This window comes from Crocodylus porosus, unplaced genomic scaffold (assembly GCF_001723895.1).
Source record: "Crocodylus porosus isolate Cpor-Errol unplaced genomic scaffold, CroPor_comp1, whole genome shotgun sequence".
Taxonomy (NCBI): Eukaryota; Metazoa; Chordata; order Crocodylia; family Crocodylidae; genus Crocodylus; species Crocodylus porosus.
In genome coordinates, this window is record NW_017728909.1 from 49,272,113 (window position 1) to 49,288,187 (window position 16,075).

The 16,075-nt window shown below is 41.1% G+C and overlaps 1 protein-coding gene across 1 annotated transcript in view; it reads left to right on the forward strand.

The window, feature by feature from the left end:
• ANKRD31 (ankyrin repeat domain 31) overlaps positions 1–16,075 on the forward strand; it is a 136,574-nt gene that overhangs the window by 90,895 nt on the left and 29,604 nt on the right. Inside the window, 2 exon segments of the mRNA XM_019531705.1 lie at positions 2,123–2,219; positions 5,853–6,891. Coding sequence (XP_019387250.1) covers positions 2,123–2,219; positions 5,853–6,891 — 1,136 coding nt within the window.

Below are 16,075 nucleotides of genomic sequence, written 5' to 3' on the forward strand. Positions count from 1 at the left end.
TACCAAATAATCATTCTACTCCTCAACAGAAGGGGCAGGATAGTTGTTTTCTGTTGCTGCAGCCTTTCCTGATGTGATTTCCATTGTAGGGACTTATTATTTGTGTTTGCAGTAGCAGTGGCCAGTGTAAATCCAAACTGATTATAGCATAATATCTTCAAAAGTAACTAAATTTGAAAGCTTACAATTTCTGCTGCATCCTTTAAAAAACATGTGGCATGTAAAATTCATACAGCCTTACAGAAAAAAGGGATTAACAAAAAAGGTGTGCAATTATGTAAAAATGTATCAGTAATCTGTAAAAGTCCATTTTTTCAGGAAAGGTGAATCCACACTGAATATAGAAAAGAAAAGTTGAGAACTGCTGCTGAAAATTATCAATTTTTCATGTGCTTGTAAAACCAGGAAAGCCTCATAATAAGGCTGAAACAGATCTGCTCAATTTTATAAAATGAGAAAATAAGGAGTACCGGGCTTCCCCTGATTAAGGTCATACAATAAATGAGTATGGTGGCCTTTATTCAGTCCTTAGTGACAAAATAACTGAATAATTTGGCTTTTACTAACCTAAATTGTAGTTGTTACTCAGAAGGAGGTATAAGTATCATCATCAATATAGAGGAACTTTATCATGAAGATAAATTTACAAGGCAGTTAAATGCTGTATACCCAGCTCCTACCAAAAGTATGAGTCTGTCACTTTAATAAGTATAGTATTTTGACACCTTTCTTATTTTAATGACTAAATATATCGGGTAACATAAGAAAGCCATCTTCCTGTAGTTTTCTATTTTAATCTTGCAATGCTCCATTTTCAGATGTAATGGCTGATAGAAAGGAAAATCTTGTATTTCCTGTTTGCTAATGGGTTTGATTATATTTGTTTATCAAATTGTCGTATTAGCATCCATAGGGACTTGTTGGTGACTGTGCCTGAGACATTACTGAATCTGAACCAGTTTAAACCTATCATTTTTATGTTGTACTGTAGACCAAGGAAAAGAAGGCATCTAATAGGATCATTTTAACTTGTGAAATAAGAGGAGCACAGGGAGATAGTTAGCAAATTGGGTCAATTTTTAATTTATTTTTCTCTTTTGCTCTTTCATATACTGTATATATTTTAATACTTTATGTGAAATTACTCTAGTATGACTAGTGTACATTTATTTCTAAATCACATTACTTGGAGTAATGAAATCCAGTCTATTCATATAATTCATAAAATAGTCAATGTATCAAATTCTTGTTTCTGCATTCTTGATAGAATAAGGAAGATGGGATTTTTAAAAAAGATTTCTGTATCTGAAGTAGGTGCCACATATCTAAAACAACTGAGCAGGCTGAATCCATTTTAAAAAGTAGCTAATACAATAATGTACATTACAGTGCAGAAATGTCTCTATACTGATTACTTTACCAGCACTGAAAAGCTGAAGTTTGAGCTGAAGTTTTCCAAAGAATGGTCTCTGTTTAATAGTAATTTTTTTGAAGCTTTCATGGAAATCAGTGAGCCACCCATGTCTGTGTGTGTATGACCTAAAGGTCATATATATGAGTTGACTCATGTTATGAAGGGCTAGATTTTCAGCTGGTGTAAGTTAGTGCTGATTTATACCAGCTGAAGGTTTGGCCCATAATGTTTTAATTTTAAATACCTGAATGACTTTTTATAGCTCATAAGTTGTGCTACAGAATTATGTGAAACACCTGGATTACATTCCTTCCCCAGTGCTGTGCTTCAGGAATCACCCAGATGTCATGAGTTATGGAAGCATCAAGTTTAAAATAACTGGATCCCTTATAAACATGGGTTTAAATCCCCCTAGAGAGTCCCTTTAATGACTGTCTGCATGTTGCTATTGTGCTTCCTTACTTTCAGTATTCAAGTTATTTACATTTAAGTTAAAGTTTAATTTAAATTGAACTTCACTCTCTGGAGAATTTCATCTTGAGTGTTCATACGTTATGACTCCTAATGTGCACAATAGTACTGCTTAGCGCCGTAACAATATTTTCATTTTCCAGCTTTGCACTTGCTGCATTTAAAACTGTAACGATTATAATTATTTTCTAGTTCTCATTTTAATTAACATTTTGGCTATGTTAAAATGTTGCACAGAAATGTATATTCAGAGGCTGTCTCAGATACAAGATACATTGAATGGAATGCTTGCAAAACAGAAAACAGAAAAAGACACGCTTGCTAAAAAATACAGGTATGTGGAATGTAAGTCATACATTCATAAAAAGGTTGTGGTGATGATGATGACTACTTTAAAACGTAACATTGGTGGATCTTTGTAGAGCAGTAAGCAAACAGTAACATGTTAGGGACCAGGGCATGAGTAGTTGGAGGTGGTGACCTGACAGATAGGCCAAGTTCAGGGGTGGGTTTTTAGGGAGCTGGGGGTCCAGAGATACCACAGTCAGAACTGGAATCAGAAGCTAAAGTCAGAGTCAGGATATGCCAGGAGTTGGAACCAGTATCAGGAGTCAAGACCAGAGTCAGAATATGCCAAAATCAGGAGCCCAAGGTTGGGGTCAGGATTTGCTGGAAGTCAGAACTGAAACCAGCAGTCAAAGCCAAAGTCTGGAGCTAAACCAGTGATCCAGTAGGTGAAGCAAGGAAGCACACGGGGGCCAAAAATGAGTACCTGGTTCGGGCCTGTAAAGGCTAGAGCGAGTGGGGCCTGTTGCTTGTGGCCTTAAGGAACTGGCTGCTATGATTATCCCACTAGGATCAGCTGAGACAAAGGCACTGATCCAGGCTTGCTGCAACGGGCACTTATTCCCATTCAGTTTTAGGGGATGAATTACCCTGCTTCCCTGACTGAGACTGGGTGGGCCTAGAGCTCTGACTTGGCCCCATTGCAACATAGAGGCAGAACTTTGTGATCTTTATTTTGTCTTTTGTCAGCGACTATTCCTATTGGCTTCAGTTGATTTCAGTGAGAGTTTATGCCTAGGGAAATTTTTAAGGTTTGGCTAGCACTTGCTGATAAAATATTTGTACAAATACATCATGAGAAATGGCCCCTTTGCCAGAAGCATTCTGCATGAAAAGATAAACAGAGCAGGAGAAGGAGCAAGAACAAAATATTGGGAATGGGGAGGATTAATGCCACATGCCAAGAAGCTCTCAAAAAATGGAGAGGCTGAGAATGGCAGGGGTGGGGATATGCTCATGGCCGCTTTATGCTGTCTAGACATCTGAATTTCTGGGCTATGGTGCACACTGAGCAGGAGTAAGTGGCAGGATGTACATCTCAATGACAGGCTTGGGGTCTGCATGGGGGACAAGTCCTAGATGGCTTTCTCAAGACTGCAGAGGAATTCTGTGACAACACCAAGGACTGCATTCAGGTAACCTGAGTCAAGTCAGTTCCTAGACCACAAGATCACTCTTCATCTCATAGAAGATCATTCCTCTGGCATATCAGATGAGATAAGGTATTTAGATTGCTCCCAGACTCATAGAATTGTAAGGCTGGAAGGGCCCATAAGGGTCATCTGGTCCAAAACCTGCATGAATGTAGAAATGTTGTGCCTAAATCCTCCCTAACTGATGCTTATTTAACCTCTTCTTGATAAGGCAGATCATTAGAAAAATTAGGTTTTATATCAAGAGGAGTTAACATTCTAAAATCATCCTTGTGAACAAACCAATCAGTAGATAAAAAGGCTAGTAATTTCAGCATAATCTATTTAGCATTTATTCAAACTTATCGAATGATTTTTGAATGTGGTAAATGAAACTGTTCTGTGGAACTGAAGTGATAAATATTTTTGAGGTATTGCAAATGTTCAGTGTTTATTTTTCAAGAATAATGAGTTGCATGCAAGTTTGTGTTTTCAATGTATTATTTATATTGTAGCTTTCTATTTTTAACTTATTTAACTAATTGATCTACCCATTATGTGTGAACTAATAATTTTTTATGCATTTCTGTTATTTTTATCCTAAAGATATTAAAAAGTCTCATTAGTGTATTATTTCGCATATTTTAAAAACAGTATCTTCTTTTCATGGTAGTTTTTTAGGCATTATTGAGAGTAAGACTTTTTCTGTTTTGACTATACTGTATCATTTGTGTGGACACAGATATACTAATATAAATATATTTATCTCAATAGAACTGATTCTAGTTTAGGAAATGAAATAACTATATCAAAATATGGCACCCATAATCTGATGTATATATATGTTTACCTTAAGGTTTTTACCAGAGTAATACTGATAAAACTTTTAACTTTAGACAAGAACCCAGCATTTAGTACTGTTATGAACTATACCAGCATTTTGTTGATAGCTTGCAAAGGTTGAGAGGCGACCTGGTGGCTGCCTATAAGTTCGTCAGGGGGGCACAGAAGGGAATTGGTGAGTATTTATTCACCAAGGCGCCCCCGGGGGTTACAAGAAATAATGGCCACAAGCTAGAAGAGAGCAGATTTAGATTGGATATTAGGAGGAACTTCTTCACAGTTCGAGTGGCCAAGGTCTGGAATGGGCTCCCAAGGGAGGTGGTGCTCTCCCCTACCCTGGGGGTATTCAAGAGAAGGTTGGATGTGTATCTAGCTGGGGTAATGTAGGCCCAGTACTCTTTCCTGCTTATGCAGGGGGTCGGACTCGATGATCTATTGAGGTCCCTTCCGACCCTAGCATCTATGAATCTATGAATCTATACCAGTGTGAGCTTGTTTAAATAAAACTGCTTGAAAATTAGGTCAGATAATAAATCACTTGCATAATTTCTTTTAATGAATTTTGAAAGATTTTCTAATAATTAATTGGAATACTTTAACAAAATATGTTTCACTTACATATTGAAAAGACTAGAATATTGTGAAAGGACAGATAATTTGATAAATGCATTTACAAATAATGAACCATGTGAATTCTCTGTCAAGGTTATTGCTAGGATATTCTTTATAATTTAAAATACAATGGTTTCACCTACTGCTATTTACTGTGGCTTAGCTGAAGCTTGCTGTTGAAATCTGTTTCCCTTACTGAAGATTTTATTTAGTAATTTTATTTAGTAAATAAAATTAATGTTTATTTTTTGGTAAATAAAATTAATATGTATATGCACACATTTACCATAGCATAACAAGTTATGTCCAGAGCCACTATCATTTTCTGAAAGGAAAGGCTTGGATAAAGAATCTGAAAACATTTATTTTACAGAATAAAAATTACTTGAAGAATTGCACACAGTCAGTACTCCAGCCTCAGACCTCATGCTGCACTAGGTTTGATCATGCAGAGCTCACTGTAGAATAAGGAAGTGCCTGATTCTGGGCTGGGGAAGACTTTGAATACAGTGATACTATGTGGGGAGAGAACAGGTTCAGAGAGATTCCTGTGGCATTACTGTACCAACTGTGGATTGGCTTGTGTTGCTGAGAGGACTGAAGACTGGCAAGGGATTGCATAGTTCAGGTTTCTCAATTCCATGCATAAATGCTACATAGAAGACCAGAATATTATCAAAATTTTGATTCTGGGGAGAATGATGAGGTCCCCAGCAGAGTTATTTTTGTATACAGTGTGTTATGCATAAGGTGTGTAATTTGAATCCCAAACTTTATTTACAATGAAATGGTTGTTCAGTTTTTGCAGAATGCTTTTAAATAGTTCTGTTCTAGACATGTTTAATACATATATAAAATGAATAAGTACATACATTATATATCATTTAATAAATAAACAATCTATAAATAAATAATCTCAATAGATTTAATTCTATATTAATAAATAATATATAAATAAATTATATAAATATATAAAACCTCTTTATTTTGTGTCCTTAATTAAATGTGGTGCGCTTTTTATTCCTATCCTATAGGGCTTCAGTGGAATCTTTTAAACAAGGAGCACTGAGGGATCAACTTGTTCAACTCGCTTCTAGGCAAAAGAGTCTTTTGATGGTTGCAAAAAAACAGAAGGAACTAGGCCAGAAAATACAAAACTGTAGGAATGCAAAGAAAGCGTATTCTGGATGTTCAAAGAAACAAATACCAAACTCAGTTCCTTCAACTGAAAATGACGACAGAGAATATGTCACTCCTGATAAAAGAGTGCATCCTGATGTAGTTACAGTTAGTATGGGGCCTGATGTCAGGTTGCTTAATGGAAATAGGTTGGAAGCACATCTCTCTTTAGAAAGTAGATTTTCAGCTCAGGAACGCAGCCAATATCAGAATGGCTCCTTGGATGAGGCAGGAACAAATGAAAGGGCAATTAGAAGCAAGGTGGTTTCTGCTCAGGCTTTGGCATCTGAAAACATGGTGAGAGAATGGACCGTTGATAAGATGTCAAAATCAAAGTCTGCAGATGCTATGGAAATGGTAACATTGCTTTCAGAACCTGTTTGCATTACTCAGACAGAATGCTCACAGCAGGAAGAAATTGATTACACAGGAATTGCAGTCCAAGGAAGCAAGTCTCCAAATCCCATTGCAGAAACCAGCAGATTAAATATTTCAGAAGCCCAAAACACTGTTGTCAATAATAATATCCATCAGCCAACCACTCATTGTCAACAAGTTCCGCCTGGTAAGAAGCTGCAAAACTATGCAAATAGAAATGAAGCTTCACAACAGCAACCAAGAGTGGTGTCAGGACGCACAGAGAATTCTTCTGTTGGTCTTCAGCAAAATAATAGGACCTCACCTAATGCTAACTTGGAACCCACAAGTTTTGCACCAAATATATTTTATTCAATAAACATAAATCAGAATTCTTCTTCCCAGTTTTCTCACCGTCAGGAGAAAGAGCAACAACTGAGCAACAGAAAATGTAAAAGGAAGAAAAGTCAATTGCTAGATTTGCTTGAACTGGGAAAGATCAAGCCAGGAGAAGATGTTTTAGAGTTCAAATTACAGGTAATTGGTTCCCCACCAAAATAAGGTAACTAATAAGAAATAGTAGAAATAAGTTTGCTCCCTAATGTGGGAAACATTAACATTATATGCTTTATCAAAGCACCGTGAATATTAAGATTAATCTGCAAATCTCCTTCTTGGCCAGCAGTACACTGTCCTGGTGAAGTTGTGTGCTATACTGGAACTTGCTGGGAAATGGATGAAAACTAAGTAAAGTCCTGGTTTTCTGTTTTCAGCAACTGCATATTTAAAAGTTTGTATTTTGAAAATGCTTGTAACTTGCTGGGCAAAAATGAGACTATTTAAAAGCATAAAACATGTATTAGAAAAAAATAGCAGTACCTTATACCTACAGCTAGATGCCAAGCTTCAGGGCTGATCTGTGGTGTGTGAATCCATCAAGAGCAGATAACTAAAACAGAACAAGAATGATTATTTGGACTTCTTAGATAAAGAAAGGCAAGAATAAAGTGACCCTTTTAGGCCTGAATGCTTAGCCAGTATTTAGAGTTTTGCAGGTTTTTCCCATTAGGAAAAGAAAATAATGATGGAAATGAGTATTTATCTGATATAATCCTGATTTGTTTAAGAAGATTAATAAGGTCCTGAGCCCCTCAACAGAATAGCAATCAAATTTCAAGAGCCAGGTTTCTGTTCCTAGTTCTAAGCCTCGGCCAGCACTCTACCCAAAAGCTCTTATTTTTCTCAAGGTTATACTCATGCTAGCTGGGTCTTTCTTTTTACCTTCTTGATGTGCTGCTTTGCATTTCTGCTGTTTCTCTGTCACAGATACACAGCTATAATCGCATCAAATCTCTGCCCTCATATACCTACAGGAAGCCACTTGGACCTCATAGCCCAGGCATTGATGAAACATGCCTGCTGTCAGGTCTCCTGAGTAGTTTTCCAGTATTTCACGTATCACTAGATAAGGGGCATTTAGTGGTTCCCTCAAAACAGCAGGAGCAGAAGGCAGGGATCATCCTCAACAGCTTCAACAAGGTGGTGTTTTCTCCCATTCCTGGCATAATATTTGTTTTTAATTTGCAAATGTGCTTAAGTGTGCCAGTAATCTATTGGGTATCTTCAGTGGTTAATATTCAGTTTGGTTTATACCTCCCATTATTTTCCAGCTTTCTCTTAATAAGACTTTTCCAAAAATTTTAAAAGTAGGTGTTGCCTTGCCAAGCAACTTAGCTAATAACAGCATCAAGAAAACTGGGCGTGTAAAATCTTTTGGTTGCATTTACATGATCTGTCCGTTAATATTTGTTGTCATGGCTAACAGCAAAGTGCAATGTGCAATGCTTGGTTGGTTCATTATAGGCTGTAATATTTGATCTGGAAAGTTCAGAGTTAGCTTCAAGCATTTTTTTTTATGACTGCACGTAGTACTTAGGACACTGTAAAATCCTTTAAGCCAAAAATGTAACATCAGAGGCTTAATCCTGCTCTTAGGCAGATAAGCATGCTACCTGAATAGCTTGTAAAATCAGTTATTTTGCATGTTTACACGCTAGCTGTTTGTACATGATACACAGTAATGTGCACTGGGCAAGTCTTTGTTAGTATAAAAAAGGCCCCAGCAGCTAAAATATGAAGTAAATTTACAAGTAGAACTGCCTTTGGTGGCATAACAATACTAAAATAATGGGTGCAGTTATTTGTAGTGTCCCAGCAGGTGCCTGTACCAAGTTAATTATCACTCCAACATGCTAATCTACAAACTGAGGGTTCTTTACACCTAACTCAGGGGTGTCAAACTCACTTGTACCCCAGGTTGGATTAAAAATGCAGGGCTCCTTGAAAGCTGGATCTAGACTGCAAAAAGCTTCACCGGCCTGCTGAACCTGGTGGCAGGGTGAGCAGCTGTGTGGGGGTTAACACAGCTATCAGTCCCCCTTCACCACCAATGTGAACCCTTGACAAGGCTTCATAGCTGGGAATTCTGTAGCAGGCCATGCTCTACTCATCCTACCCCCAAATTCCCAGCCCCTTTGGGAGCCCCATGGAATGGGCAGAATTGCTCTGTGAACTGGATCTGGCCCAGAGACCATATATGTGGCACCCCGACCTAATTTGTTAAGTATGTAGGGAGCCAGCCATAAAAGTAGAGAATTCCAGAAAAGGCTTTTCTTTTTGCACTTGTGATCTACTTATTAAATCTTCATTGGATGTTTTTTTTGGCTTTATCAGGCTAGTTAATTTGCCACACACCTTCTAGTTATTTTTTCTGTCCTTGCAATTATAGGACATCTTTACATGTGTTCTGGAGTGGTGTGTGGGGGGGTGATACTTTAATTAGAGGGGCTCTGAGAGCTGCTGTAATTAAAGCACCTCTGTCATGTATATCAGCATCCCTGGAGTTAAAAATGGCAGTGGGGGTTCATATGTCCCTGCCACCATTTTTAAGCGTGGGGACATGGATACATGAGATGGAGGAGAATGCTGGAGTGCAGTAATTGCCAAGCTCTGGCAGACTTGATTAATCAAGTCTGTTTCAACATGCTGGAATTCCAGCGCATCAGAGCAGCCTCCACACTCACATATAGGTGCTCATAGCTATTATGGGTTCAGAAAAGTAGCATCTCTGTACAGGATGTGACAATAGAATAACTAGGGCTGGCTGAGTGATATACCAGCCCTGGGTTTCAACTTAGAGGGAGCACTGGGATGGCCACCTCCTCAGAGGAGACTTACGTGGCAGGTAGTACCTAGCCATAGGAGCCAGGCAGGCATAGCCCCATGCCTAGAAGTATATCTGGGGGAAAGAGGATGCAGGGGGCTGGACTCGATCTTCCGAGGTCCCTTCCAGCCCTAATGTCTATGAAAACTATGAATGATGCTCTCCCTCCCTCCCCCGAGACGTCTTGCCATGGGAGTCACAACCCTGCCTCTGGAGTTGGGAGGTAAATGAGGCACCATGAGCAGCCCCCGGGGTGCCCATATCACTACCTGCCCCTCAGTGGCAGCAGCCTTGAGCCCATGCTGCTATGGCAGCATCAGTAGCAGCTGCTACTCAAGTGAGGATTGCCCTAGCAAGTAAGATTCCTCTCCCCTTTCCTCTCCTCCTCTCCCTTCTCCTTCTCTCTCACTCTCCAGTGGATAGCACAATTTCCCCATTCCCCCAGGCACCAAAGAAGCGTGCTACACCTCTAAATATGCAGACAATGCTCATTCATCCCATAAGAGGCTGTTATTATGTCAGAGATTAGTGCTTAGGCAAAGACCTAAGGCTGTGCCTCCTATTGCAAGGCCTTCTGGAGGGTGGGGTGTCATTCCACTGCTCCTCCTTGCCTGATACGCTGCTGAGCATGGGGCTGTGCCTGCCTGGTCAGCTGTACATGCCTGGCTCATATGACTGAGCTGCACATGCCATGGCAAAGCTGTTTGTTGCTTTGTGAAGAGGAAAAGCAAGATAAAGCTGCTTTCTGCTTGATTATGGAAAATCACATGGTGACAAAGTGCAGTGAGTAGTATGTGGTACCTCAGGTTTAACCTGGGGTACAGGCAGCTGATTTGAATAGATATAACCAGAGATGGACCCATGCTATCATAACCAGAAGGAGAACTGAGAGATGGATTCAGAACCAAATCCAAGCTTCCTCTTTCATCAATGATGGAGAGAGACCTATGCCATAAAATTTGACATGGTTGGTCAGTATTCCATTATTAGATCCTTCTCTCATTCTGCGTTTGTCTTCATACCTATCAGACAGCCCTGTTTTTAGTAGAACTAAGTTGTTTATTAGACTGTTGTTTCAGATGTGGATGTGCAATAGCCAGCAGATTTGGTGGATATGCAGCAGTTTTCCAAACACAACCACTGAGTTAAATACATCTTAACAGTGATAGGCACATTATCAAAGCATGCCTTGGTCACGAGTCTAATGGATAAGTTGCGGGGTGAAATATCCCAGGCATTTAAGACCATTTTTACAGAGGGTCATGTACCTTGAAAATTACAGACTGATCAGGGGAAAGAATTTTTAAATAAGTCTTTAAGCAAACTATTAAAGCAGTATAATATTCACCATTTTGTGATAAATAGTGAAGCAAAAGTGGCAGTGGTAGAGTGGCTTAACAGAACGTTAAAATCAAAGATGTGGAGGTATTTTACAGCCCACAATAACTTTTGCTACACTGATGTGTTACCAGAGTTTATAAAGAGCTATCACCACAGCTTTCACAGATCTATCTGTGCCAGACCTGTTGATATGAACTCCTCAAACTCTCTGCGGGTGTGGAAAACTGTGAACAAGGAATATTTAAAAATAAAAGAAGCAGTGCCTCTGTTTAAAAAAGGAGACCATGTGGGAGTGACCAAAAGGAGACCAGAAAAGGAGACCAAAGGGAGATTTGAGAAAGGTTATAAACAAAACATTCACCAATAAGATTTTCACAGTGAATGAAGTCATTAAAACATGTGCAGACCCCCATATACCTCCTAAAAGATTATGAAGACCAACCTATCGTGCAGTCTCTACCCTGAAAACTACAAAAAGTGAACCCCAAACAGGATTCATAGATTCATAGACACTAGGGCTGGAAGGGACCCTGGAGGATCATTGAGTCTAGCTCCCTGCCCAGGGACAGGCAGTCAGCAGGGATCATAGGATCCCAGCAAGATAAACATCCAAATGTCTCTTGAAGGCATTCAAAGTAGGTGCTTGAACCACCTCTGGCTGCAGTCTATTCCAAACCTGGTGGGCTCGGACAGTAAAGAAGTTCTTCCTTATGTCCAGCCTGAAATGGTCATGCAGGAGTTTGTGACCATTGAACCTTGTCATCCCTTGGGGCGCTTTGGTGAACAAACTTTCCCCCAGATCCTGGTGAGCACCCCTGATAAACTTATAGTTGGCCACCAGATCACCTCTGAGCCTGCACTTTTCCAGGCTGAAGAGTCCCATGGCTCTCAGCCTCTTACCATAAGGTCTGTTTTCCTGACCTCTGATCATGTGCGTGGCTCTCCTCTGCACTTTCTCAAGCTTCCCCACATCCTTTTTGAATTGTGGAGCCCAAAACCAGATGCTGTACTCCAGCTGTGGCCTCACCAAGGCTGAGTACAACAGGAGAATGACATTCTGGGATTTGCTTGAGAAACATGTGTGGATGCAAGCCAGCGTTTTGCTTGCTTTACTAGCTGCAGCATCACATTGAAGGCTCATGTTCATTCAGTGGCTGATCGTGACCCCCAAGTCCCTTTCGTCTATAGTGCTAGCCAGCATAGCACTGCCGAGCCTATAAGCATGCTGTGGGTTTTTCTTCCCAAGGTGGAGAACCTTCCATTTTTCTGTGTTAAACACCATCAGGTTCTCATCCGCCCATTTTCTGAGCCTGCCAAGATCTGCCTGGATCGCCCTCCTGTCGTCATGTGTGGATGCTTTACCCCAGAGTTTAGTGTCATCGGTGAACTTGGCCAGTCCGCTTCTGACATCAATGTCCACATCACTGATGAAAATGTTAAACAGTATAGGCCCTAGGATAGAGCCTTGAGGGACCCCACTGGTCACAGCACACCACAATGATTGACTTCCATCAACCACCACCCTCTGGATCCTACTGCGGAGCCAATTCCCCAGCCACTGGATCGTGGTGAGGCCAAGGCCACTGTTAGCCAGTTTTGCCAAGAGATGATCATAGGATACCAGATTAAAGCTTTTTTAAAGTTGAGATATATGACATCAATCTCTTTCCCCCTTGTCCAGGTGATAGGTCACCTGGTTGTAAAAGGAAATGAGATTGGGCAAGCAAGACCTACCCGCAACAAACCAGTTGTGGCTATCCTTCAGGGTGTTCCTGTCAGCCAGTCTGTTAAGGATGATCTTTTCCAAGACCTTTGATGATCTTTTCCAAGACCTTCTCCGGGATAGAGGTCAGACTGATGGGACTGTAGTTTGCTGGACTCACTTTCCTCCCTTTCTTGAAGATGAGCACTACATTGGCCTTCTTCCAGTCCTTGGGCACTTCACCAGAGCACCAGGAGTTCTCAAAGATCCATGCCAGGGGCTGAGCTATGATGCTTGCCATCTCTTTAAGTATATACCCTGGGGTATAAACCATCAGGGCTGGCTGACTTGAAGGTATCCAGCCTCTCAAGGTGTTCCTTCACGAGGTCAGCTTGGATGGAGGGTAAGGAACCTCCCTCACCCGGGCCTCCCTGTCCTGTAGTGGGCAGGGACATCCCATGGGACTGATGAAAAACTGATGCAAAAGATAGATTTTACAGGATTGAAAAAGTTGAAGAGCTGGCAAGAGCTGGCCAGTGGGGCGGAGCTGTTGCCCCGAAGACCTCTTCTTTGGACAGGAGTGGCAAGCAGCCTGCCCCCAGCTTGCCACTGAGGAATGCGGTGTTGGTGCAGGTAGTGCTGCATAGAGGGTCCAGGAGGGACCAGGACCCTGGGAGCTGCATGAGGCAACTGGATCTGCAACCCTTGGTGTACAGCCAGGAACACAAGCCGGTGCACAGAGCAGGACTCTGGGAGCCACTTGAGGCAGCTCAGATCTGCAACCCTTGGCACAGGGCCAGGCAATCAGTGCTGACAGCGTGGCACAGAGCAATTTTGGAGGGATTGGGACCTTGGGAGCTGCTTGTGGAAGCTCAGGTCTGGGGCCCCCTGGCCCAGAGCCAGCAGCCTGGTGCAGACAACACTGCACGGAGGGTCCGGGAATGAACCAAGCCCCAGTGTTGCATGAGGTGGCCTGGGCCTCCAACCCTGAGGAGAAGACAGAGTCCTCAGGAGCATGTGACGGTGCTTGGGGCTCCAAGTGGGTGAGCAGCCCAGGAGGAGTCAAAGGCCCTGGAGGCTCCTGCAAGCGAGAAGCAAAGTGCCTAAGGGGCCAAAGACTACTCTGGACCCTGAAGTCATGAGTTGCTGGGGAAAGGGGTTCCTACAGGGGAGGGGAAGTTCCTCCAGGTTAGTAAGGGGCTCCTAGAGGGGAGGTCCCAGGGGGAGAGGGCCTCTCTGAGTTTATAGGCCTCATTGGGGTTTGTGGAAGGCCCAGGGGGTATTAGGATTTTCCCCTCCCACTAGTCACTGGGGTGCAGCCAAAGCCTTAGGAACAGCCTGGGCTTTGGAGACTTTTAAAGAGTCAGATTTATTTTTGATGTTTATGTGCCTTATAGTTTGTAAATTTATTGTTTATTAGAACTTACAGTGTATTGTTTATGCTGGGGCCCTGCTGGGATCCTTCCCTATTGCTTACCTGTGTTCATCTGCAACTTATTTGAAGTCCCAGTGGTGGTAAACTGTCATCGATATATATATGTATATAGAGAATAAGGTTTATAGTCACATATTATATGTAGATATCTATATTTATATTTATTTTTGAAGGTTCCCTGTAAATATTAATACATTTGTATATAGTTAAGCATTCCCTGACTATATAGGGAATAGAGGGAACTGGTTTGTATTTGCAGATCCCTCTCACAGCACTCCTGCCTAGCTACCCATTCCTTCTATTTGGAGAGGGGAGCACATACTTGAGTGCACCCAGGTTACACAGTGAAAGGAAAGGGGAGAAAGAAGCAGTTGTTGGTGAAATGGTTGGGGTGGCTGGCTAAATTTAACAGCTAGGTAGAAGCCTTCCAAGTTTGTAATGTACAGGGGTAAAAGAAAAACCATTACCTCTGCCAGAAGGATGAGATAAGTGATGATGGCTTATACATCACCTTGCCGATTAATGTCAGCACCAAGATTTTCCCACAGAATACCAACTTGAACTTTATCATACAGCTGGCTAAATCTTTGGATCTCCTGGGAAACTGCAAGGTAGGATTAACAGAAATGCAGTACTTGCACAGCTGGAACAATATTAATGAAGACTCGTCTTTTGAAATCATTTCTAGGGATAAGAAATGGAAGTACCTCCTGCATTAGGGGTATTATCCAATCATTACAGATTTGCTGGATCAAATCAATGATTTTATTATCATCCCCCGTGCCCCATCCCCATTAGTTATGATCTATTATCCCATGGGTAGAAAAGTGAGGTGAGCTAGTTTGTATTTTGGGGTTTCCGCTGGGGGGCTGCTGTTAAAAAAAACCAAACAAAACCCCTCTTCCCATCTGGCATTACTGGAGGATTCAATTTGCTGTATCCTTGCATGGACACTGGAACATCAGCTTGTCAGGGACTTTTCAGTTCCCTTATTATGCTGCGTCCCCATCTGCAGAAGCAAGGATGTTTGTCACCATCACATATGACAAGCTGCATTATGTCCCTGTAAGCCAGCAACGCATTGACAATCGGCATTGAAATAAAGATGGATCAGAACAAACACATCTCATTTTGCTTTGGTGAGATGATTGTTAAGCTTCACCTATGCCCCTGGAAAACTTTGAGATTTAAAAATAAGTAAACTCATGATGGTGATGGTAAAAATCTATGGGGATGCTACCTTGTATGAAAACTCTTATGCGTGTTTCTTTTTATGGTATAATGAAATACTGTTTGAGAATTACATGGTTCTTTGGTGATATCTTTTATTAGACCAACTAAATAGGTAGAAAAAATGTTCTTTGCAAGCTTTCAGACACAAACACCCTTCTTTAAGCATAGGGAGAGTCTGCTGGTGTCTGTGTGTTCCCCTGGGTTGAATAGAAGTTTAAACTAATATGCAAAATGAAGGTCTGTGAAAATGCAAATACATAGCAGGGGAGATCAGAAGGGATGTGAGACAATAGGTAAGAGACAGGTAAGTGGTGGGGGGGAAGTGGGGAATGTTGAGCTGATGATAGAATGTAGCTAGTAAAATGTAGAGAGGTTACCTGGGGTTATAATGTGCCATAGTTTTTCGTGTAGTTCATATGGAAATGATTTGAGGGTGGTTTTGAGTTTTAAAGTGAAAAGGGGAGTAGGATCTTCCTCTAGCTTTTGTAGTAGGTGGTGTCAGAGAGTTATCTGTTGGCTTTTTAATGTAGTTTTCACAGTTAAGGATAACTATAGCTCCTCCTTTTTCTGCTGGTTTTATTACTATTTGGTGGTTGGATCTTAGAGATTCTATGGCCCTTCTTTCTGAGAGGGAGAGGTTGTTATGGTGGTGTTTGTTGAATATTTCGTTGTTCATTCTTTCTCTGAAGCAGTCAATATAGCAGTCAAGGTTTGAATTTCATCCACTGGGAAGTATCCAATCTGATATTTTCTTGGGTTTTTTTGGTGTTTTATCATTTCCTCAGTG